Consider the following 26,636-nt stretch of genomic DNA (forward strand, 5'->3'; position numbering starts at 1 on the left):
CCGGAGCACCCGGAGAAAACCCACGCAAACACGGGGAGAATGTGCAAACTCCACACAGACAGTCGCCCGAGGTCGGATTCGAACCCGGGTCTCTGGCGCTGTGAGGCAACAGTGCTAACCACGATGCCACCGTGCCACTATGTCACTTAATGCCGGATTTCAAAACTGTCGCACTCAGAGTCAGTCGGGGCTGCGCTCGGCTCTGGCCAAAGCCTGTTGTCAATGTTTAGCGGAGACACAAGGGGGCTTGGCCTGTTCAATATAGATCCCCAATGGCCTAGTGGGTAAAGAAGAAAAAAGAAAGACTTGCATTTCTACAGCTCCTTTCACGACCTCAGGACGTCCCAAAGCGCTTTACAGTCTATGAAGTGCACTTTGAAGTGTAGTCACTGTTGTAATGCGGGAAACACGGCAGCCAATTTGGGAACAGCAAGCTCCCACAGACTGTAATGTGGTAGTGACCCGATCATTTGTTTTTGTGATGTTGGTTGAAGATTAAATATGGGCCCAGGACACCGGGGAGAACTCCCCTCAAAATAGTGCCATGGAATCTTTGGCGTCCACCTGAAAGGACAGACAGGGCCTCGGCTTAACGTCTCACCCGAAAGACGGCACCAATATCTATCCCTCAAACAACATCATTAAAAAAAATCAGAATATCTGGTCATTATCTCATAGTTGTTTGCGGGGCCTTGCTGTGCGTAAATTGGCTGTTCCTACATTACAACAGTGGCGACACTTCAAAAGTACTTTATTGCTTGTAAAGCGTTGTGGGACATCCTGAGGTTGTGAAAGGCGCTCTTTAAATGCAAATTCTTCCTGTCCTTTATTTTCCACCTCCCTAGACCAGGTGTACTGAGTCCGTTGGTGACGTACCCACTGCTACCCTGCTCGGATCAGGACCTGGGGCTCTCCTGGCAATGCCTCAGTACCACACAGACTTGCCAAGGATTGTCCTGGAGTTTCAGGGCATTAAAGATTGACCTCCTGGACACTGCTGCAAGCAACCTTGGAGAAAAATCACATAGAATTGCATAGGATATACGGCACCGAAACAGGCCATTTGGCCCAACCAGTCCATGCCGGTGTTTTTGCTCCACTCGAGCCTCCTCCCGTCTTTTCTCATCTAAATCTATCAGCATAACCCTCTATTCCCTTCTCCCTCATATGCTTGTCCAGCCTCCCCTTAAATGCATCTATACTATTCGCTTCAACCACTCCCTGTGGTAGCGAGTTCCACATTCTCACCACTCTCTGGGTAAAGAAGTTTCTTCTGAATTCTCTATTGGATTTCTTGGTGACTATCTTATATTGATGGCCTCTAGTTTTGCTCTTCCCCACAAGTGGAAACATTCTTTCTGTATCCACTCTGTCAAAACCTTTCATAATTTTAAAGACCTCTATTAGGTCACCCCTCAGCCTTCTCTTTTCAAGAGAAAAAGAGACCCAGCCTGTTCATCCTTTCCTGATAGGTATACCCTCGCATTTCTGGTATCATCCTTGTAAATCTTCTCTGCACCCTCTCTAGTGCCTCTATATCCTTTTTATAATATGGCGACCAGAATTGTACACAGTACTCCAATTGTGGTCTAACCAAGCTTCGATACAGGTTTAGCATAACTTTTCTACTTTTCAATTCTATCATAGGGGCATTCCAAAAGAAATGTGTGCTTTTTCCCATTTTCTATGAACACTTTTGTTTATTCGTTATAAAAAGTACTGCAAGTGGGCCTAAAAAGGGCTGTTTTACTGGGTGGGATGGCTGGAAGTGGACAGGCATATGACAAAACCTCCAGGAATATGTCCAACCCCAGTTGGCAACATAGGACAAGAGGAGGCCATTCAGCCCCTCGGAGCTGCTCCACCATTCAATCAGATCATAGCTGATCTGCACCTCAACTCCATTTTCCCCACCTTTGCTCCGCATCCTTTGATACTCTGACCTAACATAGGCAGCCCTGGCACCGTGCTGGGCACTGTATTCACTCATTAAGCCACCCTGGGAAGTAACTCGACTCCTATTTCACTTTAGGAGTTGCCAACTCTGGTTGGCCGTATTCCTGGAGGCTTCATCGCATGACCTCCTGCCTCCAACCGCCCTACCCGCTCAAGCAACCTTTTTTCCCTGCATTTTCCAATAGCTCTGAAAGAGTTAAAAGGACTAAAATAAGGGAATTTAGGAACCGAGCATATATCCACTGTACATGTCCCATAGGGAAGTATGATGGAATGTGACCAAATGGTCAAACTGTCAGCTGCTACCTGAATAATGTGCCCAAACTTTTAGCTACCAATTGAGGAATGTGGTAAAGATAACATATGGGGTCACAGGACTATGTAACGGTCAAAATGTGCACACAGGTCGCAAGAATTTGCACCCAAAATCAACTGCATGATGTAAGCCACGACTTAGAACAAAGAAATTGTATATAAGGCAGGGGATCTTAGCGATCGGAGAGCATTCATCCCAGCATGAGTGTCTCCCCTGTCGGCTTGTAAATAAAGTTGCTTTACTGAACAAACCTTCGGACTCCAAGTGATTGATTGGGAATAAGGCGGGCATCGACCCTTTATATTAGAGGGTCCGTCTCGGGGAGAAGAAGCTCTCCCGGGTTACCCTTACAAGCTCTAACCAATAAGTGAAAGTGTTCAAAGACAATGGAAAGAAAAAACACATTTTTTTTAATGCTTTTTCTCCTGGGTGGGCACTGTGCTGGAGATCAATCTTCAATCCCTGGAGACTCCAGGGCAATCCTGGAGGGGTTGGCAACGCTCATTCCTGGGTTGAGAAGGTGTAGATCAAAGTGCACGGTGAATTCCAGCCCTGCTCATTGATCCTGCCAAGCCTCTGCAGCCCATGCCTTCCCCATGGCTCTCAACTCCAGGTGTGTCATTCACAGCTCCACAATGTATTTATTTATGCCTGGCAGGGCAACATCATCCTTCATGAATGGAATAGTCTCTCCTCCCTCCTTCCCCCCACCCCCTGTCGCAGTCTGCCTCGTTCATTTCAAACTGACCATGGATTCTGTGAGACAGAATCTCTCCTCATGCAGCCTCTGTGTTTGTCTCTTGTTTATATTCTCAGGGCTTTCAGATTCAGGTAAGGCAACAGGAACGGACATTATTATTATTGTTATATAGCTGTCGACATCTCGTCTGCAATCAATTATAACCAGAAACAAGCCTGAAATAACTGCAACAGAAAAAAAAAGCACGTCGGGTTAGCTGAGATCGATATACTTGTTTAAACGGGCCAAGTGAAATGTACGAATGATATTTAGTTTATTAAAGGAATTCACAGTTTGAAGGAGCCTGCAGAATATATCATCTCGGTCTGCAAGTAAGATTCCGTACGGTGCGAAGGGATTCGAATTTGGAAGGAAAAATCCTTATTTTATTTTAGTTTGTCAGTTTAAAAAAAAAAAAAATAAAAGCATTCCAATTTAAGCTGTTTAGAGGAAAGAGGAGTTTGAGGGATGCGGTGGGAGCATTCCCTGCTCTACCTGTAGATCAGTGCAAGAAGAAATGGGAATGCGAGGAGGACCAATGTGTGAGGGAAGAGGTCGCAGGCAGGAGGAGGATCGGGGTGTGGGTTGCGATGACTGACCTCTATCTGTGGCAGCTGGGACCTGTGCCCTGGCGCACACTGCCCACTTGCTGTGAGAGCTCCAAGGGTTAACTTATGAGGAGAGATTGCATAAACTAGGCTTGTATTCCCTGGAATATAAAAGATTAAGAGGCGACTTGATTGAGGTTTTTAGGACTTTGAAAGGAATTGATGGGGTAGATGGAGAAAAACTTTTTCCGCTGGTTTGGGGCGGGGGGGGGGAGTCAAGGACAAGGGGACATGACCTTCAAATCAGAACCAGGCCATTCAGGAGAGAAGTTAGGAAGCATTTCTTCACACAAAGGGTGGTAGAAGTGTGGAGCTCTCTCCCACAATCAGCAGTAGATGCCAAGCTCAATTAATCATTTTAAATCTGAGATCGATAGATTGTTGCTCGCCAAGGGTATTAAGGGTTATAGGGCCAAGGCGGGTAAATGGAGTTAGGATACAGATCAACCATGATCTTATTGACTGGCGGAACAGACTCAAGGGGCTGAATGGCCTCCTCCTGTTCCTATGTTCCTATGCTAGGAAATGTTGCCCGCGGGTTTGTTGAGTGTTACACTGGGAGTCTATCAGCAGGAATTTCACACTGGGGCGAGGGGAGAGGGAATTTGCCGTTGCGTTTTGGATGCTGGTTGTGCAAAATTGGGAATGACGGGATCGGTCACTGGCATCAGCTTCCGATTCAGGAATATTCTGATTTGAGTGAACGGATTAGCAGATGTGTGCTTCGGTTTAGAAACAAGTCCAGGGGCTTGAGCACATAATCTGGAGCTGACACTCCCACTGCAGTACGGTGGCATAGTGGTTAGCACCGTTGCCTCACAGCGCCAGGGACCCGGGTTCAAATCCGGCCTCGGGCGACTGTCTGTGTGGAGTTTGCACATTCTCCCCGTGTCTGCGTGGGTTTTCTCCGGGTGCTCCGGTTTCCTCCCACAGTCCAAAGATGTGCGGGTTAGGTTGATTGGCCATGATAAAAATTGGCCCTTAGTGTTAGGGGGGATTAAATACGTGGGGTTACGGGGATAGGGCTTGGGTGGGATGGCTGTCGGTGTAGGGACCGAGTGCTAGGGTTTGGATGATCAGCCATGATCTCGTTGAATGGCGGAGCAGGCTCGAAGGGCTGAATGGCCTACTCCTGCTCCTATCTTCTATGCTTCTATGTTTCTATGTTAGTACTGAGGGAGCACTGCACTGTCGGATGAGACATTAAACTGAGGCCCCATCTGCCCTCTCGGGTGGACGTGAAAGATCCCATGGCACTTTTCGATGAAGAGCAGGGGAGTTATCCCCGGTGTCCTGGGCCAGTATTTATTCCTCAGCCAACATCCCGAAAACAGATTAGCCCAGAAATTCGGGTCCCAACGGGTGAGTACGCACGGGGTACTCACGCGTAGGCCCAACGAAAGTGCCGGTTTCGTGCATGCACTGCGCATGCGCGGGAAACCGGCACTTCCGTTCCCCTGAAAGAAGGGGTTCAGTGGTCGAACGAGTGCGCCGGAGAGGCAGCGCGTGCGCATTGAACTTACGGTGTTTTTTGCAGGTTTCTCCGGGAGGGTAAGTCTCCAGCAGTTACACTTTTAAAAAGCAGGCGCAAGGCCTGCTTTTAACAAGGTAAGTGGTGAATTAATTAAAATTAAAACATTTTTTCCACAGGTTTATTATTTTTAAATACTTTAAAGAAAGATAAGTTTATTTTTAACCCTGTTAGAAAATGTAATTAATTTTTTCAAAAATTTAAATTATTGTTTAAAATAGTTACTGCATGTAATTTATAGTTACTTTAAAAATGTGATTTAAAAAAAAAATTATTTGAAGTTTTAGTGAAGTTTTGGGGCTTATAGTATTTATAGGTTTGACAGCTCTTCCTGTCAAACTTATGAATGAAGCATTCCCTGCTACCATTGGCTCTCCATGGCCCACGTGATCCCAGGGGACACTTCGAACTAACTGCGCCCCTGGGATACGCAAGCACTGCGCGCCAGCAGTTGGAGGAGGCCCAGGATCGGAATCCCACGTGGGCTCACAGCTCAACGGCCGGCGCGCAAGGTAAGTGCAGGTCGGGGGCTTGCACCCGCGGGAAGCCTCTGACCCGAATTTCTGGGCCATTATCTGGTCATTATCACATTGCTGTTTGTGGGAGCTTGCTGTGTGCAAATTGGCTGCCTTGTTTCCTACATTACAACAGTGACTACACTTCAAAAAATGTGTCATTGGCAGTAAAGCAGAGGTCATGAAATGCGCTATAGAAATGCAAGTCTTTCTTTAATTCAGTCATGGAATCTCCAGCCCTATCTCCAGCCCTATGGTGATCTTTACATGGACTTGGTAATGTTTTTTACCCTCCCTTCAATTATTATGTGATATGTAATGGCTATGGTACTGAACTACTGTGAGTTCAAATCCCACCATAGTGAGTTGAGAAATTGAATTCAATAAATCTGCTAAGATGTGGCCTGGTGCCAGGAGAAATGAAAAAGCCCAACTAGTTCACGGAGAGAAAGAACTTGCATTTATATAGCGCCTTTCATGACCTCAGGACGTCCCAAAGTGCTTTACAGCCAATGAAATACTTTTGAAGTGTGGTCACTGTTGCAGTGTAGGGGAAACCAACAACAACAACAACTTGCATTTATATAGCCACCTTTAACGTCGTAAAATGTCCCACGGTGCTTCAGACAAAAAAATTGACACCGAGCCAAAGAAGCAGCCATTATGACAGATGACCAAAAGCTTGGTCAAAGAGGTAGGTTATAAGCAATGTCTTAAAAGAGGATAGCGCGGCAAAGAGGTTTGGGAGGGAGTTCCAGAGCTCAGAGACTAGACGGCTGAAGGTATGGCCGCCAATGTTGGTGAAGGAAGTGGGGGATGCGCAAGAGCCCAGAGTTGGTACACGGCAGCCAAAATCGCACACAGCAAAGGCCCCACAACTGCCAACGAGCTAACGAGCATATTATGTAATTTTTCGTGGTGTTGGTTGAGGGATAAATGTTAGCCAGGGCACCGGGGAGAACTCCCTCTGCTCTCCTTCGGAATAGTGCCATGGGATCTGTGACGAATAAGCTGCCGCCTCTCACAGCCTAGACTCACACAAGAAAAGGGGCCATTTGACTAAGGAAAAATTGGGAATGACAGCCATGGATCTGTAACGAAGCATGTCACAACGCCTTCGGAAGAGGAGGTGAATTTATTTTAAATGAACTGACTTCAGTATTTAGATTCCATGATTTGGTGACTCATTGTAAACATAAACTGCTATTTTCGTTCAACAAATCTAAATAGCTATTTTTCTTTCACCTGCTGTCTCTCCAGCCCCCACCAACCCACCCGCCCCTGTCCCCACCTAAAGGCACTGACGCATGCTGCAGTACCATCCCAGGGGTGCAAAGTGATGGCAGACTGGCTGTATGGGAAATCGGGAGCGCCCTCACTGGGAATGGCTCCATGGTGCTATATTATCGGTGCCTCTCTTTTCCCGTGAAAATCCCGCCCTTTCCTGGGAGCCAGTCTGCCCCTAGTGTCAGAAGGCCCTCTCTGGCAGGGGCTAGAGCAGCATTGCCCACGTCCTTGTTCCCCGGATGGGGGCAATGCCATCAAGGCCGCAAGTCTTGCCAATCCCAAATTCAAGAACGTGGGCCTTCTTCAGGCTGACACTCCCAGTGCAGTGCTGAGGCTGCTGCGCTGTCAGAGGTGCCGTCATTCAGATGAGACGTTAAACCGAGGCCCCGTCTGCTCTCTCAGGTGGACGTGAAAGATCCCATGGCATTATTTCAAAGAAGAGCAGGGGGAGTTCTCCTGATGTCCTGGGCCAATGTTTATCCTTCAACCAACATCACTAAAAAAACAGATGATCTGGTCGTTATCAGATTGCTGTTTGTGGGAGCTTGCTGTGCACAAATTGGCTGCCATGTTTCCCACATTACAACAGTGACTACATTTCAAAAGTACTTCATTGGCTGTAAAGCACTTTGGGAAGTCCTATATTTGTGAATGGTGCTATATAAATGCAAGCCTTTTACTAGTGAGTGTAGAGTTTGAGGTTACGCCCTCAGTCCAGCTCCTTTAGGAGTTGTACTGAGGTTGTGAAATCTCACTACTGTTAAAGCTGAACTATCTATTTCCTTGCCCCATTCGTTGAGAGATGTTTGCCAATACCCTCCCTAATCCTCTCCACCTCTCTCTCCTCCCTTAAGACGCTCCTTAAAACCTACGGCTTTCAACGAGGTTTTGGTCACCTGTCCTAATAGCTCCTTATGTGGCTCGGTGTCACATTGTTATAAATCTCATCATTCATCAAGAAACTACTCGTGAAATAACGCTGGACGGCCAGCTGGTGGCGCCGTCCAAGGAGTATAAATACTCGGGCGTCGGCCCCAGCTTGTCAGGGACATTTTGTAAGACAAGGAACTAGTGAAGTACAACTAGACCTCCATGTTCTGAAACAAATTCATTAAATTGACGTAATAAAACTCACTACACACTTGGTTTGAGCATAAAGCAAGGCTTTAATCAACTTGTTTCAGAACATGGAGGTCTAGTTGTACTTCACTAGTTCCTTGTCTTACAAAATGTCCCTGGGCAAGCTGGGGCCGATGCCCGAGTATTTATACTCTTTGGACGGCGCCACCAGCTGGCCGTCCAGCGTTATTTCACAAGTAGTTTCTTGATGAATGATGAGATTTATAACACACATTATCATCACAGATCACAGATCACAGAAACCCCACAGTGCAGATAGAGGCCATTTCGGCCCATCGAGCCTGCACCGACACATATCCCACCCGATCCCTGTAACCCCACGTATTTAATCCCCCTAACACTAAGGGTCAATTAATCATAGCCAATCAACCTAACCCACACATCTTTGGACTGTGGGAGGAAACCGGAGCACCCAGAGGAAACCCACGCAAACACGGGGAGAATGTGCAAACTCCACACAGACAGTCACCCGAGGCCAGATTCGAACCCGGGTCCCTGGCGCTGTGAGGCAACAGTGCTAACCACTATGCCACCTGTTTGATAATCGCTCCTGTGAGGCACCTTGGGACGTTTTACTACGTTAATGGTGCTATATAAATTCAAGTTCTTGTTGATGTTGGAAAAAGACAGAATTGGTCTCAGCTGTGATCACCACCCCACCAACTAGTGTTGCAATGAGAGTGATAGCACACATTTTGTCAATGGTGCTACACACTAATGAATTGAATTCCTCGCTGAGCTGTTTGGCTATCTCATTGGTTGAATATTGATGCCAGTGTGTTCATTGAGAGCTTGTCGACGTACTGCCGATCATTTTGATGCGCTGTTCTTTCTAGCCCTGTGTCATTCATGCTGTGGATAATTAGTCTCATTTGCACTCGAAAGCTATCCAATCAATGATCTTTTGGGGCTGAGCCTTCTCATCAGTTCCAAAGACTGAAAGCTTGGGTCCGTGTCAATGTGCGCGAGCACTCATTGATAACCCGTTGCTAGGCAATGCGAAGCTTGACACTTTATGATCTCATTAGCGGCTAGTCTCTGATAATTGACTGCTGCAGCTGTTTGGGAAAGGTTTACAAAGGGCTACTATTAATTTCCAGCTCGGTCTTTTTTCCTTCTTGCATTGTTCGTTTTTGCAGTAGACGTTGCTTCCTGAACCCAGCCCCCGCCCTCGCACCCCCCCCAACCTCAGTTTGACTCGTATGACTCTGTAACCTCCTCCAGCCCTACAACCCTCCGAGATCTCTGCGCTCCTCCACTTCTGCCCTCTTGAGCATCCCCGATTTTCATCACTCCACCATTGGCGGCCGTGCCATCAGCTGCCTAGGATCCTAAGCTCTGGAATTCCCTCCCAAACTTCTCCGCCTCTCTTTCCTGCTTTAAGATGCTCCTTAAAACCTTATGTGGCTCGGGGTGACTTTATGTTTGATAATCGCTCCTATGAAGCGCCTTGGGATGTTTTACTACGTTAAAGGTGCTATATATAAATGCAACTTGTTGAGGTAGATGTTTGAGTTCTGGCGACAGAATGGCACAGTTCTGGTGTAAATCCAGCCAGAAGTAATTGCACACAACAGGGCGAAGTTGGTCTTTGGAAAAAGCGCAAAACGGTAATGGGGCTGCCGATTCGCCATCCCTCATTTCATGCTACCGTCAAAGACAAATTTCACAGGAAACATAAGGAACAGGAGGTGACCATTCAGCCCCTCGAACCTGTTCCACCATTCAATGAGATCATGGCTGAATTTCAGCCCCAGTGTTACTGGATCAGCTCAGTTCTATCATTACTCACAGCCCCTCGGTGCATCTTTGGCCGGTGCGGGGAGCTGGCCTAATGGGGAAACTGGAACAACATGGGGTAGGTGGAATTTAAAGGGATGTAGCTTCTTAAAAGTAAGTGGCATGGGGGGGGAGGATAGCGGTTTAAAAAAATTGTAGCCTTTAGAAAGCTGCCCGTGTCCTAACTCGCTCCAACTTCCGTTCACCCATCACCCCTGTGCTCGCTGACCTACATTGGCACCCGGTTAAGCAACGCCTCGATTCAAAAATTCTCATCCGTGTTTTCAAATCTCTCCATGGCCTCGCTCCCTCCCTATCTCTGTCATTTCCTCCAGCCCCACAACCACCACCCTCCCGCCGAGATATCTGCATTCCTCTAATTCTGCCCTCTTGAGCATCCCTGATTATAATCGCTCAACCATTGGTGGCCGTGCCTTCAGCTGCCAAGACCCTAAGCTCTGGAATTCCATCCCTAAACCTCTCCGCCTCGCTACTTCTCTTTCCTCCTTTAAGACACTCCTTAAAACCTACCTCTTTGACCAAGCTTTTGGTCATCTGCCCTAATATCTCCTTATGTGGCTCAGTGTCAAATCTTGTTTTATAATGCTCCTGTGAAAGGCCTTGAGACATTTTGCGATGTTAAAGACACTATATAAATGCAAGTTGTTGTTGACTATCTCTATGCCAACATCAGAGCGGGTTCCTGCTCCTGATCACTATATAGTGATTTCCCACCGGAAAATTAATGTGTGGACGACGGTGGGTAGAACAGAGGTCAGGCTAGGCTGTGCCCGCCATGACCGAGACCCATTGTCCGGGCCCATGTGGGCAAGGTACCAGAGGGCAGCCGGTGCCCATGGAACTGTAACCCCCCGGGAAGAGTCAGTGCCCTCAGGAGGGGAAGAGGAAGAAAATTGAAGGGGGAAAAGCATTTTCGCTTTGTGCAGCAACTTCCTCCCACCCCGAAAATAAAACCAGTGTTGTACAAGGTTTTGACAACAATCTGCCATTGCTACGAACATCTAATCCCGGGAAAAGTGCTGCATTTGCTTTCAACAGGTAAAGAAATTCAGCTGCTCCTGGTAAACTGATCTGAGCATCTGTGCAACAGGTTCCCTCCCTCCCACATTCAACCAGCAATCCAAATATTTACACAGAGAAAACACTGGTTAGCTTGAGCATGCACAGACGTCATCTTTCCCATGCTGCACCTGCCATTCAGTATCCATGGTTACTGCGATGGACTCAGGAGCCATCCAGTTTTTTGATTCATCAGAAATTCTACATTGTATCTTTTCACAATACAATTCTAGTGAGGTCAAAATGGGCAAATGTAAATGGGTTTGTGCAAACAGCTAACTGGAACGGGGCTTGCTGCTGCCTTTCTGTACGTGCGTGAATGCGCAAGGCTCCGTCTAAAGCCATTGCAGCCGTGGCTCAGTGGGTCGCACTCTCTCACCTCCGAGTCAGAAGGTCAAGGGTTCAAGTCCCCACTCCAGGGACTTGTAATCTAAACCGGCACTCCCGGTGGCAGTGCTGAGGGGGTGCTGCGCTGTCGAAGGCATTGTCTTTCGGATGAGACGTTAAACCCGTCTGCCCATTCGGCTGGAGGTGAATATTCCCACAGCCACTATCTCAAAGAAGAGCAGTGGCGTTCTCCCCGGTGTCCTGGCTGATGTTTATCCCTCAACCAATGTCACAAAAGCAGATTATCTGGTCATGTATCTCACTGCTGCTTGTGGGAGCTTGCTGTGCGCAAATTGGCTGCCGCGTTTTCTACATTACAACAGTGACTACACTTCAAAAAGTACTTCATTGGCTGTAAAGTGCTTTGGGGTGTTTTGAGGTCTTGATATCAATCCAAGTCTTTCTTTCTTTAGTGCAACGGTTCTGGTGCCTAAACTAGTAATGAAGCAGTCCATGTCCGCATGCAACAAGACCTGGACAATGTTCAGGCTTGGGCTGATAAGTGGCAGGTAACAGTCATGCCACAGAAGTGCCAGGCAATGACTATCTCCAACAAGCGAGAGTCTAACCACCGCCCCTTGACATTCAACGGCATTACCATCACCGAATCCCCCACTATCAACATCCTGGCGGGGGGTCACCATTGACCAGAAACTTAACTGAACCAGCCACATAAATACTGTGGCAACAAGAGCAGGTCAGAGGCTAGGTATTCTACAGCGAGTGTCTCACCTCCTGACTCCCCAAAGCCTTTCCAGCATCTACAAGGCACAAGTAAGGAGTGTGATGGAATACTCTCCACTTGCCTGGATGAGTGCAGCTCCAACAACACCATCCAGGACAAAGCAGTCCGCTTGATTGGCACCCCATTCACCACCTTAAACATTCACTCCCTCCACCACCGGCGTACCATGGCTGCAGTGTGTACCATCGACAAGATGCACTGCAGCAACTCGCCAAGGCTTCTTTGGCAGCACCTCCCAAACCCGCGACCTCTTCCATCTAGAAGGACAAGGGCAGCAGGTGCATGGGAATACCACCACCTCCAAGTTCCCCTTCAAGTCGCACACCATCCTGACTTAGAAGTATATCACCGATCCTTCATCGTCACTGGGTCAAAATCCTGGAACTCCCTCCCTGACAGCCCTGCAGGAGTACCTTCACCACACGGAGTGCAGTAGTTCAAGAAAGCGGCTCACCACCACCTTCTCAAGGGCAATTAGGGATGGGCAATAAATGCTGGCATTGCCAGCGACGCCCTGATCCCATAAACGAATAACAAAAAAAAACAAGAGTGTGTGAGGTTTAAATCCCACTGCGACAAGTTGTCAAAATGAATTCAACAAATTTGGTGCTGTTTTGAAAAAAAAATGGCCAGGAACCCTGTAGAAGTTCAACTGATGTCCTTCAGGGAAGAGAAGCAGCCAGTCCTGCCCAAGCCTGGCCTACATGTGACTCCAGTACCACACCAATATCCTGTGAAGTGGCCTATCAAGCCAACCAGCTGTAAAGACAATTAGTATAAAGCAAGAATTTCAACTACCTTCTCAGGGAGACTAGGGACGGGTAATAAATGCGGCCTTGCCAGTGACGCCCATGTCCTGGGGACTATTTTATTTTTTTAAACGTTCAGACTTCTCTGGAGTTTGTGAAGCTGTGAAGACTTTGGATTGTCCCAGTTGCCCATTGAAACTATAATCAAAATTATAGATTTTCCGTATTTGGGATCATTTGTTTGTCCTATAAGATGATGTCCACTTAGGATCGAGCTATTGGTATTGCCCAATAGGTGTTGGAAGAAGCAAGGCTCGGCCAGGCAATAGAAATAGTTACTGTGGATGATAGAATGGAATCATAGAATGATACAATGCAGAAGGAGGCCATTCGGCCCATCATGTCTGTGCCGGCTCTGAGAAAGAGCTGTCCAATTAGACCCACTCCCCCTGGAGAACAATCCCAGCTTCTCCAGTCCCTCCACATAACTGAAGTCCCTCATCCCTGGTGCTATTCTAGTAAATCGCCTCTGCACCCTCTCCAAGGCCTTGATCATTGGGCTGTAGGCTTAATAAGTGGAATTTTCCAAGATTAGCAGGACCATGCACAAAATAAGGGGCTTTTTGGAAAATCACGTGTGCCCTTACCCACAAGTTAATGGGCAGAAAACCGCGTGCACTACACCTGTTATTCTCTGTTAAGTCACCCGCCATGTGTGAAGCCGGAAGCGCAGGGCCTCAGGAAACTCTGGCCAGACTCAATCGCATGCTTGGCGCAGGGACTGGAGTCACATATAGGCCAGACCGGGTAAGAATGGCAGGTTTCCTTCCCTAAAGGGTTAACCCTTTACCAACCTCTTACAATTTGCAACTAGTGGGTGGACATTCGCAATCCAGCAAACTCGCTCACTCATCTCTTCCCATTTCCATTTTAGTGTCAGCCAGTGGCTCAGTGGGTAGCACACTTGCCTCTGAGTCAAGAAGGTTGTGGATTCAAGTCCCACGCCTGGGACTTGAGTACATGAAGTTAGGCTGACACTCCAGTGCAGTACTGAGGGAGTGCTGCACTGTCAGAGGTGCCATCTTTCAGATGAGACGTTAAACCGAGGCCCCGTCTGCTCTCAGGGGGACACAAAAGGTCCCATGGCCCTATTTCGAAGAAGAGCAGGGGGAGTTCTACCCGGTGTCCTGGGCCAATATTTATCCCTCAATCAACTTCACTAAAACAGATGATCTGGTCATTATCACATTGCTGTTTGTGGGAGCTTGCTGTACGCAAATTGGCTGCCGTGTTTCCCAAATTACAACAGTGACTCCACTTCAAAAAGTCCTCCATTAGCTGTAAAGCGCTTTTGGGATGTCCGGTGGTTGTGAAAGGCGCTATATAAATGCAAGTCTTTCTTTTTCAAACAAAAAATGCAGGGTTAAGGTGAACAGTCTACAGGAGATCTAGGAATTACAACCTAGGAACCTACCTTCTGCCCTCTCAGCGCGCCTCAGCAATATCACTCACGCCTCTGAATCAGGAGGTTCTCGGTCCAAGCCCCACCTTAGGGCTTCAGTGCAACACCGAGGAAGCGCTGCATTGTGGAGGTGCCGTCTTTCTGATGAGACGTCAAACCGAGGTCCTGCTCGGGAGAATATAAACGATCCCGTGGCACTAGATAGAGAGAAGGAAGTTTGCCCGGTGAGCTGGTTAGTGTTCACCCCACCGCCAACACCACCGAAAACAGGTTATCTGGACATTTGCTGTTTGCGGGCCCTTGCTGTGCGCGAATTGGCTGCTGCGCTTGCCCACAAGACAACAGTGACTACACTTGAAAGGTCATTCATTGGCTGTGAAGCCCCGTGGGACGTCCTGAGGATGTGAAAGGTGCTAATAAAACACCACACAGCATTTGTATAACCCCCTTGTACATCGTTGCACAACCTTTCCTTCGAATGTCCCACAACTTTACACTGGTGTTCATAGAGGCAGAGGCCACTAACTCTCCCAAAAGGATGGAAGTCTAAACTCTAGATGTTGGCTTTGTGTCCTGACAGTATCCGAAGAATCTTGGCTGCTTCCAAATCCCGTATTCTTAGGGATCCAGACTGTCAGACTGCAACAACCAACAAGAGTCTTTGAACTGAATACACTCGACTGGTGTGTTGTGGCCTGTAAGATTCATAATACAGTTGGGTTTGCTGACAGACTGTAAGTTGACTCGACAGTCCTCTCCACCTGTGGCCGATAGTCTGCCCCGAGTGCTCGCCCCCAGCACCAGACAGGTTACATTACTGGTGTGAGCATCAAGCTCTTTCTCTTTACAGTTTGGGAACAGGGAACAGTTCCGGGTCTCGCTTCCGTTGCTACATATCAATTGCTTCTTGAATTCTCATTTTCTTATTTCTTCCGTCTTGCCCACAGCTTCCCAGTGCCCCAGACATCTAGACTGCGCCCTTCGCCGTCGCAACCCCTGTCCATCAGGGTCACAGGACTGCGGCCCCTGTCTCCCCCACTACCAAGAGGACGATGACGGCAAGTGTGCGCTCGCTGGACATCAGAGGCATGGTGAGTGGAGCATATTTAACCTAAATGACCTCATGTTTACAGCACAGGAACAGGCCGTTCGGCCAATAAGGAATTCAGGAGAAACCTCTTCACCCAGAGTGTGGTGAGAATGTGGAACGTGCAAAAATCTAGGCTGACACTCCAGTGCGGCACTGAGGGAGCACTGCACTGTTGGAGGTGCCGTCTTTCGGATCAGATATTAGTCCGAGGCCCCGTCTGCCCTCTCAGGTGCACGTAAAAGATCCTGTGGCACTCTTTCGAAGAAGGGCTGGGGAGTTCTCCCTGGTGTCCTGGGGCCAACATTTATCCCTTAATCAACACCATTTAAAAAAAAATGGATTACCCGGTCATTACCACATTGCTGTTTATGGGATCTTGCTGTGCGCACATTGACTGCCGCGTTTCCTACATTACAACAGTGGATACACTTCAAAAGTGCTTCATTGTCTGTAAAACACTTTGGGAGGTCCTAAGGTCGTGAAAGGTGCTATATAAATGCAAGTCTTTCTTTTCTTTCTTGTGCTCCACACGAGCCTCCTCCCACCTTACTTCATCTCACCCTATCAGCATGTCCTCTATTCCTTTCGCCCTCTTGTGCTTATCCAGCTTCCCCTTAAATGTATCTATACTATTCGCCTCAACCACTCCCTGTGGTAGCGAGTTCCACATTCTCACCACTCTCTGGGTAAAGAAGTTTCTCCGGAATTCCCGATTGGATTTATTAGTGACCATCTTGTATTTGCGGCCCCTAGTTCTGGTCTCCCCTGACAACTGGAAACATCTTCTCTGCGTCTACCCTATCAAACCCCTGCATAGTTTTAAAGACCTCCATCAGGTCCCCCCTCAGCCTTCTCTTTTCCAGCCTCTTCTCTGTTTTTATTTCTGGTCCAGTCTGTACCTCGGGGCACCTGCGGGTTTTATGGCAAGCAGCGAATCAGCGGCTGTGTTTGAGGGGTGGTTCCACCGGAACATTCCGCGGCAGGAACTGGGGGCTCCAAATGAAGGAAGTCAAGGACTCTGCAGCAATGTACTCAGCAGTTTATGTGCTTATCGCCTGCCCGACATAGTTGACCTCCACCCCCATTCCCTCCAGCAAGGTACAGCCTGGGAATAGACCCAGCTCTAGCACCTGGTCCACTGATCTAATGACCGAAGAGAGGAACCAGAGAAAGTCGCAGTGAAATTAGACCTTCATTTAACTGCAACTCCTCTTAAAGAAGCCCTACACTTCCGATAAAGCTGTTCCTATTGTTTTGTTACTCATCTGGGGTAGTTTCCTTTAAACAAGGAGGATAGGGAGTAAGATAAAGACCAGCAGAATCAGGGTTTAAAATTTGAGGTTTGCTTTGTTAGTGATGAAAACATAGAATTTGCAGCACAGAAACAGGCCATACGGCCCAACAGGTCTGTGCCAGTGTTTACGCTCCACACCAGCCTCCTCCCACCCCTCTTCATCTCACCCTACAGGCAGAATCTTCTATTCCTTTCTCCCTCGTGTGTTTATCTAGCTTCCCTTTAAATGCATCTATGCTAGTCCCTCTTATCTTTAAAATAAATCTTAACAGTCAACCTTTTGATATAGGGAGAAATTGTTTCCACTGGCAGGAGGGTCGGTAACCAGAGGACACTGATTTAAGATAAATGGCAAAAGAGCCGGAGGGGAGATGAGGAGATGATTTGCGCACAGCAAGGTCCCACAAACAGCAATGTGATAATGACCAGTGTGGTAAACCACTGTTTGTATTCCACTGTGTACATGCCTGGACATGCCTCGGCTGACTCCTCCCACAAGTCCTAGTATAAAGGCGACTGCTCCCCAGCCCTTTGTATTTCTGGACCGGTTGACCACTCGAGGCAGACCTTCATTCTTTTGTTAATGGGAGCCTTTAGTTACTCTCTTAACTCTCAGTCTTTTATGAGTAATTCATAGCGCATCAATTTTATTAACAAAATTTTTATAATGGAGAAGATCCTCACACCAGCATGCCTGGACTTAGATCATCGGGAGGCGGACTCATCCACCAAGTTTACTCACTGGCTTAAGTGTTTCGAAAAATTCCTGACCGCCTCCGCAGCAATCAAATCGGACGAGGACAAACTGGATGTCCTGACCTCCAAAGTGAACCACCGAGTGTACTCGGTCATCCAAGACGCGACCTCGTACGCGGACGCTATCAAGCTCCTCAAGGACCAGTACACGCGCCCAGTGAACGAAGTGTACGCCAGGCACCTTCTGGGGAGTCGTAAACAACAACCTGGGGAATCGACCGTGGAATACCTTCAGGCACTGTCTGTGCTTGGCCGGGCCTGTGGTTGTAAGGATGTAAAGGCCGCCGTGTACACAGAGGAACTTATCCGGGACGCTTTTGTAGCGGGCCACAGATCCAATTACACCCGACAGTGACTGTTGGAGCAGAGTGACCTCGACCTCAACAAGGCCTCTGAACTCGCACTATCATTGGATGCAGCCTACCGGGGCATGGATGCCTACTCCTCTGCACAGTGGACGCCGCGGGGAATGACAGCCTGGGACACGGTAGGACCACCTCATAGCGCCGTGCCACCCCAGCCACACCCCAGCAACGGCCCAACTACCGCAGCAGTGTCCCAAGGCCAGACAGCAGTGCCCCAAGGCCAGAAATGCTACTTCTGTGGCCAGGCAAAACACCCCAGAGCGCGCTGCCCGGCGAAAAACGCGATCTGCTCGGGCTGCGGGAAGAAGGGACACTACGCTAACGTCTGCAGGGCCAAAGCCACCCCGAACCCCAGCAGCGCCGCGTGTGGGCCATGCGGGCCGCCATCTTGGGCCTCCCCGGCCATGTGCGAACCACCAGTACAGCAGCCATTTTGGACGCCTCCAGCCACATGGGGATCATGGACGCCGCCATCTTGGATGACAGCCGGAACGCAGCAGGCCCCCAACACCGCCTCATCTGATACCCACAGCGACACACCGACCCCTACGCTGGCATCCGTTACACTGGACCAAGCGAGACCGCACCAGCTGGCCAGTTCCACAATGGACATTAAGGTAAATGGCCACGATACAACCTGCCTTTTTGACTCTGGGAGCATGGAGAGCTTCATCCACCCCGACACGGTGCGGCGTTGCTCTCTCCCAGTCCTGCCTGCGCACCAGCGGATTTCTATGGCCTCCGAGTCCCAGTCGGCGGACATCGGCGGCTACTGCGTAGTGACACTCGTAGTAGACGGGACCGTGTACGATCATTTTAAACTTCTGGTCCTGCCCGACCTCTGCGCTGCCGTCCTGCTGGGGTTAGATTTTCAGTGCCACCTTAAAAGTGTTACGATGGCGTACGGTGGACCCCTACCCCCACTCACAGTCCGCAGCCAGCAGCTCCCAAATTGCCCGCCGCGCACCAGGTGCAACCTCTCCACACTCAGAGTCACCCCCCCCCCACTGTTTGCTAACCTCACCCCCGACTGTAAGCCCATCGCCACAAAGAGCAGGCGATACAGTGCCGGGGACAGGGTTTTCATTAAAACCGAAGTGGAGCGGCTCCTGAAGGAAGGGATTATTGAGGGCAGCACCAGCCCCTGGCGAGCCCAGGTTGTGGTCGTTAAGACCGGCGAGAAGCAGCGCCTGGTCATCGACTACAGCCAGACAATAAATCGCTACACCCTGCTGGACGCCTACCCACTCCCCCGCATAGCTGATATGGTCAACCAGATCGCGCAGTACCGCATCTTCTCGACCATTGACCTGAAATCAGCGTACCACCAGCTCCCTATCCGCCCTGAGGACCGCCAGTATACTGCCTTTGAGGCAAATGGCCGCCTCTACCACTTCCTTAGGGTTCCCTTTGGCGTCACCAACGGGGTCTCCATCTTCCAAAGGGAGATGGACCGGATGGTAGATCAAAATGCGTTGCAGGCCACTTTCCCATATCTGGACAATGTGACCATCTGCGGCCGTGACTTGCAGGACCATGACGCAAACCTCGAAAAATTCCTCCGCACCGCCCAACTCCTGAACCTGACATATAACAAGGAGAAGTGCATATTCCACACAAACCGCCTCACCATCCTTGGCTGTGTTGTAGAACACGGAGTCATCGGCCCCGACCCCGACCGGATGCGTCCCCTTATGGAACTCCCACTGCCCCACTGCCTCAAGGCCCTGAAGAGGTGCCTAGGGTTTTTCTCCTATTATGCCCAGTGGGTCCCCTACTATGCGGACAAGGCCCATCCGCTGATCAAGTCCACCTCTTTTCCCTTGACGGCAGAGGCCCGCTTAGCCTTCCACCGTATCAAGGAAGACATTGCCAAAGCCACCATGCACGCAGTGGACGAATCCATCCCCTTCCAGGTGGAAAGCGACGCGTCCGACTTTGCCCTGGCCGCTACCCTCAATCAGGCGGGGAGACCCGTGGCCTTCTTTTCACGAACCCTCCAAGGCCCGGAGACCAGACACCCCGCTGCTGAGAAGGAGGCCCAGGCGATTGTGGAGGCTGTGCGTCATTGGAGGCACTACCTGGCCGGAAAACGATTTACCCTGCTCACTGACCAACGTTCAGTTGCTTTCATGTTTAACAACAAGCAGAGGGGCAAAATCAAAAATGACAAGATCTTGAGGTGGAGAATCGAACTTTCCACCTACAATTACGAGATCTTGTACCGGCCCGGGAAGCTCAATGAACCCCCGGATGCGCTATCGCGTGGCACCTGCACCAGCGCGCAGATCGATAGACTGCGGGCCCTCCACAATGACCTCTGCCACCCGGGGGTCACCAGGTTCTTCCACTTCATCAAGGCCCGCAACCTGCCTTACTCTATTGAGGAGGTCAGGACCATGACCAGGAACTGCCAAGTCTGCGCTGAGTGCAAACCGCACTTTTATAGACCAGACAGGGTCCACCTGATAAAAGCCACTCGCCCCTTCGAGCGCCTGAGCGTTGATTTTAAAGGGCCTCTCCCCTCCTCCGACCGCAATGTGTACTTCCTCAATATTATTGATGAGTACTCCCGTTTCCCATTCGCCATCCCCTGCCCGGACATGACCAGTGCCACGGTCATTAAATGTCTGAACAACCTCTTCACCCTGTTCGGTTTCCCCAGCTATATCCATAGCGACCGGGGCTCATCGTTTATGAGCGACGAACTCCGTCAGTACCTGCTAACTAGGGGTATTGCCACAAGCAGGACCACCAGTTACAACCCCTGGGGGAACGGACAGGTGGAAAGAGAAAATGCGACAGTTTGGAAGGCCGCCCTGCTAGCCTTAAAGTCTAGGGGCCTTCCAACCTCCCGCTGGCAGGATGTGCTCCCCGATGCGCTCCACTCTATTCGGTCACTGCTCTGCACTGCCACTAACGCCACCCCTCATGAGAAAATGTTTGTCTTCCCAAGGAAGTCCACATCGGGGACATCGCTACCGCCATGGCTGACGTCCCCAGGGCCGGTCCTACTGAGAAGGCACGTGAGGACCCGTAAAACGGACCCCCTGGTCGAGAGGGTCGACCTCCTCCACGCCAACCCCCAGTATGCTTACATTGCATACCCGGACGGGCGGGAGGACACAGTCTCCATAAGAGACCTTGCACCCTCGGGGGCCGCAGTAGCCCACTACTCACTACCACCACCCCCCCCACGATCCGATATCCAGCCCCAGCAGACTGCAGGCCTGGGCCCCGCGACCCGCTCGACATCTACGAGGACGACACGCCTGTGCTACAGCCTACGCAGGACTCGACGCCGGAAGCTCCACTACCCCTGCTGTCGCCACGCCGATCACAGCGGCAGACAAGACCTCCGGAGAGACTCCAATACACTAACTTTTAATACACTTCACCCCGCCGGACTCAATTTTAAACAAGGGGTGAATGTGGTAAACCACTGTTTGTATTCCACTGTGTACATGCCTGGACATGCCTCGGCTGACTCCTCCCACAAGTCCTAGTATAAAGGTGACTGCTCCCCAGCCCTTTGTATTTCTGGACCGGTCGACCACTCGAGGCAGACCTTCATTCTTTTGTTAATGGGAGCCTTTAGTTACTCTCTTAACTCTCAGTCTTTTATGAGTAATTGATAGCGCATCAACCAGATCATCTTTTTTTTAGTGATGTTGATTGAGGGATAAATATTATCCAGGACATCCGGGAGAACTCCCCCCGCTCTTCTTCGAAATAGTGGCCATGGGACTTTTACGTCTGCTTGAGAGAGCAGACGGGGCCTCGGTTTAACGTCTCGTCCGAAAGACGGCACCTCCGACAGTGCAGCACTCCCTCGGTACTATGCTGGGAGGGTCAGCCTAGATTTTGTGCTCAAGTTTCTGGAGTGGGATTTGAACCCTTGACTTACTGACTCAGAGCCGAGAGTGCTGCCCACTGAGCCACGGCTGACCCGCTAAAGAGAGATACCAGGGGTGATCCGTCGATCAGACACGCGTGGGTGCAGGAAACAACAGGCGTGCAGGCCTGGGCGGATAACGTGGAGGCCATGGGCACCTAATTCCCGGAGCACAGCTCCCTGCGAGAGCCCCTGCTGTCAGGAGCATGTGAAGGGCAATCAGCCCTTGAATCTCATGTAATTTCCTTTAGCAAACAGGCAGTGAAAGGGGCCAACACAGTGAGGCGAGCTTATTATAGAAGAGAGCAAACACCACTCAATAATTGAAATGCTATATGTTCCTTTCATCAGGAAACACATTTTTTTGTGGCTTCTACTAGATTGAGCAGAGTGAACCAGTAGGGGAGGGGAGGGTTCTGTATCGCCCCCAAAGGTGCCAAATACCCTCTGGCATCTCGCACAAGTGGACATTCTTTATGTCTGACCCACTGCACCGCCCAGTCCCAGAGGGTGAAAGGACAGAGTCTGACCCACTGCACCACCCAGTCCCAGAGGGGGACAGGACAGGGTCTGACCCACCACACCACCCAGTCCCAGAGGGGGAAAGGACAGTGTCTGACCCACTGCACCACCCAGTCCCAGAGGGTGAAAGGACAGTGTCTGACCCACTGCACCACCCAGTCCCAGAGGGTGAAAGGACAGTGTCTGACCCACTGCACCACCCAGTCCCAGAGGGTGAAAGGACAGTGTCTGACCCACTGCACCACCCAGTCCCAGAGGGTGAAAGGACAGTGTCTGACCCACTGCACCACCCAGTCCCAGAGGGGGAAAGGACAGTGTCTGACCCAATGAATCACCCAGTCCCAGAGGTGGAAAGGACAGTGTCTGACCCACTGCTCCACCCAGTCCCAGAGGGGGAAAGGACAGTGTCTGACCCACCGCACCACCCAGTCCCAGAGGGGGAAAGGACAGTGTCTGACCCACTGCTCCACCCAGTCCCAGAGGGGGAAAGGACAGTGTCTGACCCACTGCACCACCCAGTCCCAGAGGGGGAAAGGACAGTGTCTGACCCACCGCACCACCCAGTCCCAGAGGGTGAAAGGACAGTGTCTGACCCACTGCACCACCCAGTCCCAGAGGGTGAAAGGACAGTGTCTGACCCACTGCACCACCCAGTCCCAGAGGGGGAAAGGACAGTGTCTGACCCACTGCCCAGTGCTTACATTTTAAATAATGCTAGAAAGGAGTTAAAGTTGTCAGTAAATACAATTGCTGAGGCCTGGGTTTGGGGAATTAGCTCCTGTTGTGTGAGGGAGGGAACAGAAACCTATAAAACAACGTATTGTCCAACACCTCTGTTTGCACAGGACAAGGTTATTGAGTCACATTTTAATCAGCCAGGACGCTGTTTAGAAGAGATAAAGCAGGGAAATATAACATGCTGGAGGACCTGCTCAGCCTCCATGCCGTACGAGAGTTTCTGTTATGAGGGTTCTCCTGCACCTTTTTCTCCTCTCTTTGATATTCGGCACACCTGCTAATTGCAACTCTGGTGAGTACAGCACTGTCAGGCCTGAATATTTTCGCTTAAAGAAAAAAAAAAGAAAAAAATTGCAGGGATCTGGGGAAAGAGCGGGGTAGTGGGACTAACTGGATAGCTCCTCAAAGGAGCCGGCATAGACTCGACGGGCCAAATTGCCTCCTTCTGTGTTGTACTGCTGCATGGTTCTATGGCCTTAAGTGTGATGCCTCCCATGCCCAAACAATCTCCGGGGTGCGGGGGGGGGGAGAGTGCATTTCTCCAGGGGTTCTCTCACTCGTCCGCCAAGGCTTCGTGTAGACGATCCGAGGGAACACCTCAAAAACGGCGCCGGCGCCTTGGGACGGTTTTCTACGTTAAAGGCGCTATATAAATGCACTTTGTTGTTGCGAGTGGCTGAGGTGTGTCAGCCATGGCTCAGTGGGTGGTGCTCTGTCTCCCCTCTGGGTCAGAAGGTCGTGGGTTCAAGTCCCCACGCCAGAGACTTTGAGCACAAAAATCCAGGCCGACACTCCCAGCGCAGTGCTGAGGGAGTGCTGCACTGTCGGAGGTGCCGTCTTTGGGACGAAACGTTAAACCGAGGCCCCCTCGTCTGCTCTCTCAGGTGGACGTAAAAGACCCCATGACACTCTGTGGAAGAAGAGCAGGGGGAAGTTCTCCCCAGTGTCCTGGGTCAACATTAGTCCCTCAACCAACATCACTAAAAAACAGATTGTCTGGTCATTGTCTCATTGCTGTTTGTGGGAGCTTGCTGTGCAGAAATTGGCTGCTGCGTTTCCCACATTACAACAGTGACTAGATTTCAAAAATACTTCATTGGCAGTAAAGCACTTTGGGACGTTCTGGGCTTGGGAAAGGCGCTATATAAATGCAAGTTCCTGCCTTTCGAGTCAGTGTTTTCAGAAGAGGAGGGCAGAGAACTCCAGGGTGTAAAACAGCCCAAAAGCTGGCTTGTTTTGTGTTGCTAAACGATTTCCCAGCAGTTGCTCGACAGCCTTTAGGGCTCAGAGTGTTAACACTGAACTTTGCCTCGAGAGAGTCAAAGGGTCCCGGTGGGGTAAATTGGACAATGGACTGCGGAAAGAGTGGGGCAAACGGCCTGATCCTGTTGCACGCTTTCTCGGTAGACCACATACTGTCCTCCCCTGACCACCACACACCTGCACCTTGCAGCAGGCAACACTGGCTAGCGATCATAGAAACATAGAAACATAGAAGATAGGAGCAGGAGTAGGCCATTCGGCCCCTCCAGCCTGCTCCGCCATTCAATGTGATCATGGCTGATCATCCAAATTCAGTACCCTGTCCCTGCCTTCTCCCCATATCCCTTTAGCTTTAAGAAATATATCTAGCTCCTTCTTGAATATATTTAATGAATTGGCCTCAACTGCCTTGTGTGGTAGAGAATTCCACAGGTTCACCACTCTCTGGGTGAAGGAATTCCTCCTCATCTCTGTCCTAAATGGCTTACCCTTATCCTTAGACTGTGACCCCTGGTTCTGGACTCCCCGACCATCAGGAACATCCTTCCTGCATCTAGTCCATCTAGTCCTGTTAGGATTTTATAAGTTTCAATGAGATCCCCTCTCATTCTTCTAAACTCCAGCGAGTATAAGCCCAATCGACCCAATCTCTCCTCATATGTCATTCCTGCCATCCCAGGTATCAGCCTGGTGAATCTTCGCTGCACTCCCTCCATGGCAAGAACATCCTTCCTCAGATAAGGCGACCAAAACTGCACACAATACTCAAGATGTGGTCTCACCAAGGCCCTGTACAACTGCAGCAAGACATCCTTGTTCCTGTACACAAACCCTCTCGCTACAAAGGCCAACATACCATTTGCCTTCTTAACCGCCTGCTGCACTTGCATGCTTACCTTCAGCGACTGGTGCACAAGGACACCCAGGTCTCTTTGCACTTCCCCTTCTCCCAATCTATTGCCGTTCAGATAATAATCTGCCTTCCTGTTTTTGACACCAAAGTGGATAACCTCGCATTTATCCACGTTATATTGCATCTGCCATGCTTCTGCCCAATCACCCAACCTGTCCAAATCATCCTGGAGTTTCTCGGCATCCTCCTCACAGCACACACACCCACCCAGCTTTGTGTCATCTGCAAACTTAGAGATATTACATCTAGTTCCCTTGTCTAGTTCATTAATATATATTGTGTATAGCTGGGATCCAAGGACCGATCCTTGCGGTACCCCACTAGTCACTGCCTGCCACTCAGAAAAAGACCCATTTGTTCCAACTCTTTGTTTTCTGTCCGCCAACCAGTTCTCTATCCAAGTCAATACCTTGCCCCCAATCCCATGTGCCTTAACTTTACATGCTAATCTCTTATGTGGGACCTTATCGAAAGCCTTTTGAAAGTCCAAATACACCACATCCACTGGTTCTCCCCTATCTATTTTACCAGTTACATCCTCAAAAAATTCCAGTGGATTAGTCAAGCAGGATTTACCTTTTGTAAATCCATGTTGACTTTGTCCGATCCTGTCACTGTTTATCAAGTGCTCGGCTATTACATCTTTTATAATGGACTCTAGCATTTTCCCCACTACCGATGTCAGGCTTACCAGTCTATAATTCCCCGTTTTCTCTCTACCACCTTTTTTGAATAGTCGGGTAACATTAGCTACCCTCCAATCCATGGGTACTGTTCCAGATTCCATCGAATGTTGGAAGATGATCAGCAATGCATCTACTATTTCTGGGGCCACTTCCTTAAGTACCCTAGGATGTAGATTATCAGGCCCTGGGGATTTATCGGCCTTCAATCCCGTCAATTTCCCTAACACCATTTCCCTACAAATACTGATTTCATTCAGTTCCTCCCTTTAATCAGATCCTATGTTCCCCGACATCCGATCAGGAGCAGGAACCCTGGCTGGGAAGGGGGTGGGAAACACTGCGGTGTGGGGGCTGGGGAGCGGTTTAAAGTTTAAAGTGAGCAATCATTTGCATTATTAGAAACCAGCAATCTTTTTCAAAACTGCAACTTTATTATTGTGAGAACCATCAGCTCGAGCAGCCCACGGGTGCCACAGTGAATTCCCTCCCCTCACCTGTCCGGGTGCCACAGTGAATTCCCTCCCCTCACCTGTCCGGGCGCCACAGTGAAGTCACTCCCCTCACCTGAAGGGGGCGCCACAGTGAATTCCCTCCCCTCACCTGAAGAGGTGCCACAGTGAATTCCTTCCACTCGCCTGAAGAGGCGCCACAGTGAATTCCCTCCCCCCACCTGCAAGGGCGCCACAGTGAATTTCTTCCCCTCACCTGAAGAGGCGCCACAGTGAATTCCTTCCCCTCGCCTGAAGGGGTGCCACAGTGAATTCGCTCCCCTCACCTGAAAAGGCTCCACAGTGAATTCCCTCCCCTCACCTGAAAAGGC

The 26,636-nt window shown here is 49.8% G+C and overlaps 1 protein-coding gene across 1 annotated transcript in view; it reads left to right on the top strand.

The window, feature by feature from the left end:
- The first annotated feature begins 12,708 nt into the window (after window positions 1-12,708).
- LOC147096174 (neural proliferation differentiation and control protein 1-like) overlaps window positions 12,709-26,636 on the top strand; it is a 63,049-nt gene continuing 49,121 nt past the window's right edge. The window contains exons 1-2 of the mRNA XM_085973789.1: window positions 12,709-12,798; window positions 15,145-15,385. Coding sequence (XP_085829915.1) covers window positions 12,709-12,798; window positions 15,145-15,385 — 331 coding nt within the window. The remainder of the gene's footprint in view (window positions 12,799-15,144; window positions 15,386-26,636) is intronic.

This window comes from Somniosus microcephalus, unplaced genomic scaffold (genome assembly GCF_052327205.1).
Source record: "Somniosus microcephalus isolate GS21.2 unplaced genomic scaffold, FLI_Smic_1.0 unresolved_chr1, whole genome shotgun sequence".
Lineage (NCBI taxonomy): Eukaryota > Metazoa > Chordata > Chondrichthyes > Squaliformes > Somniosidae > Somniosus > Somniosus microcephalus.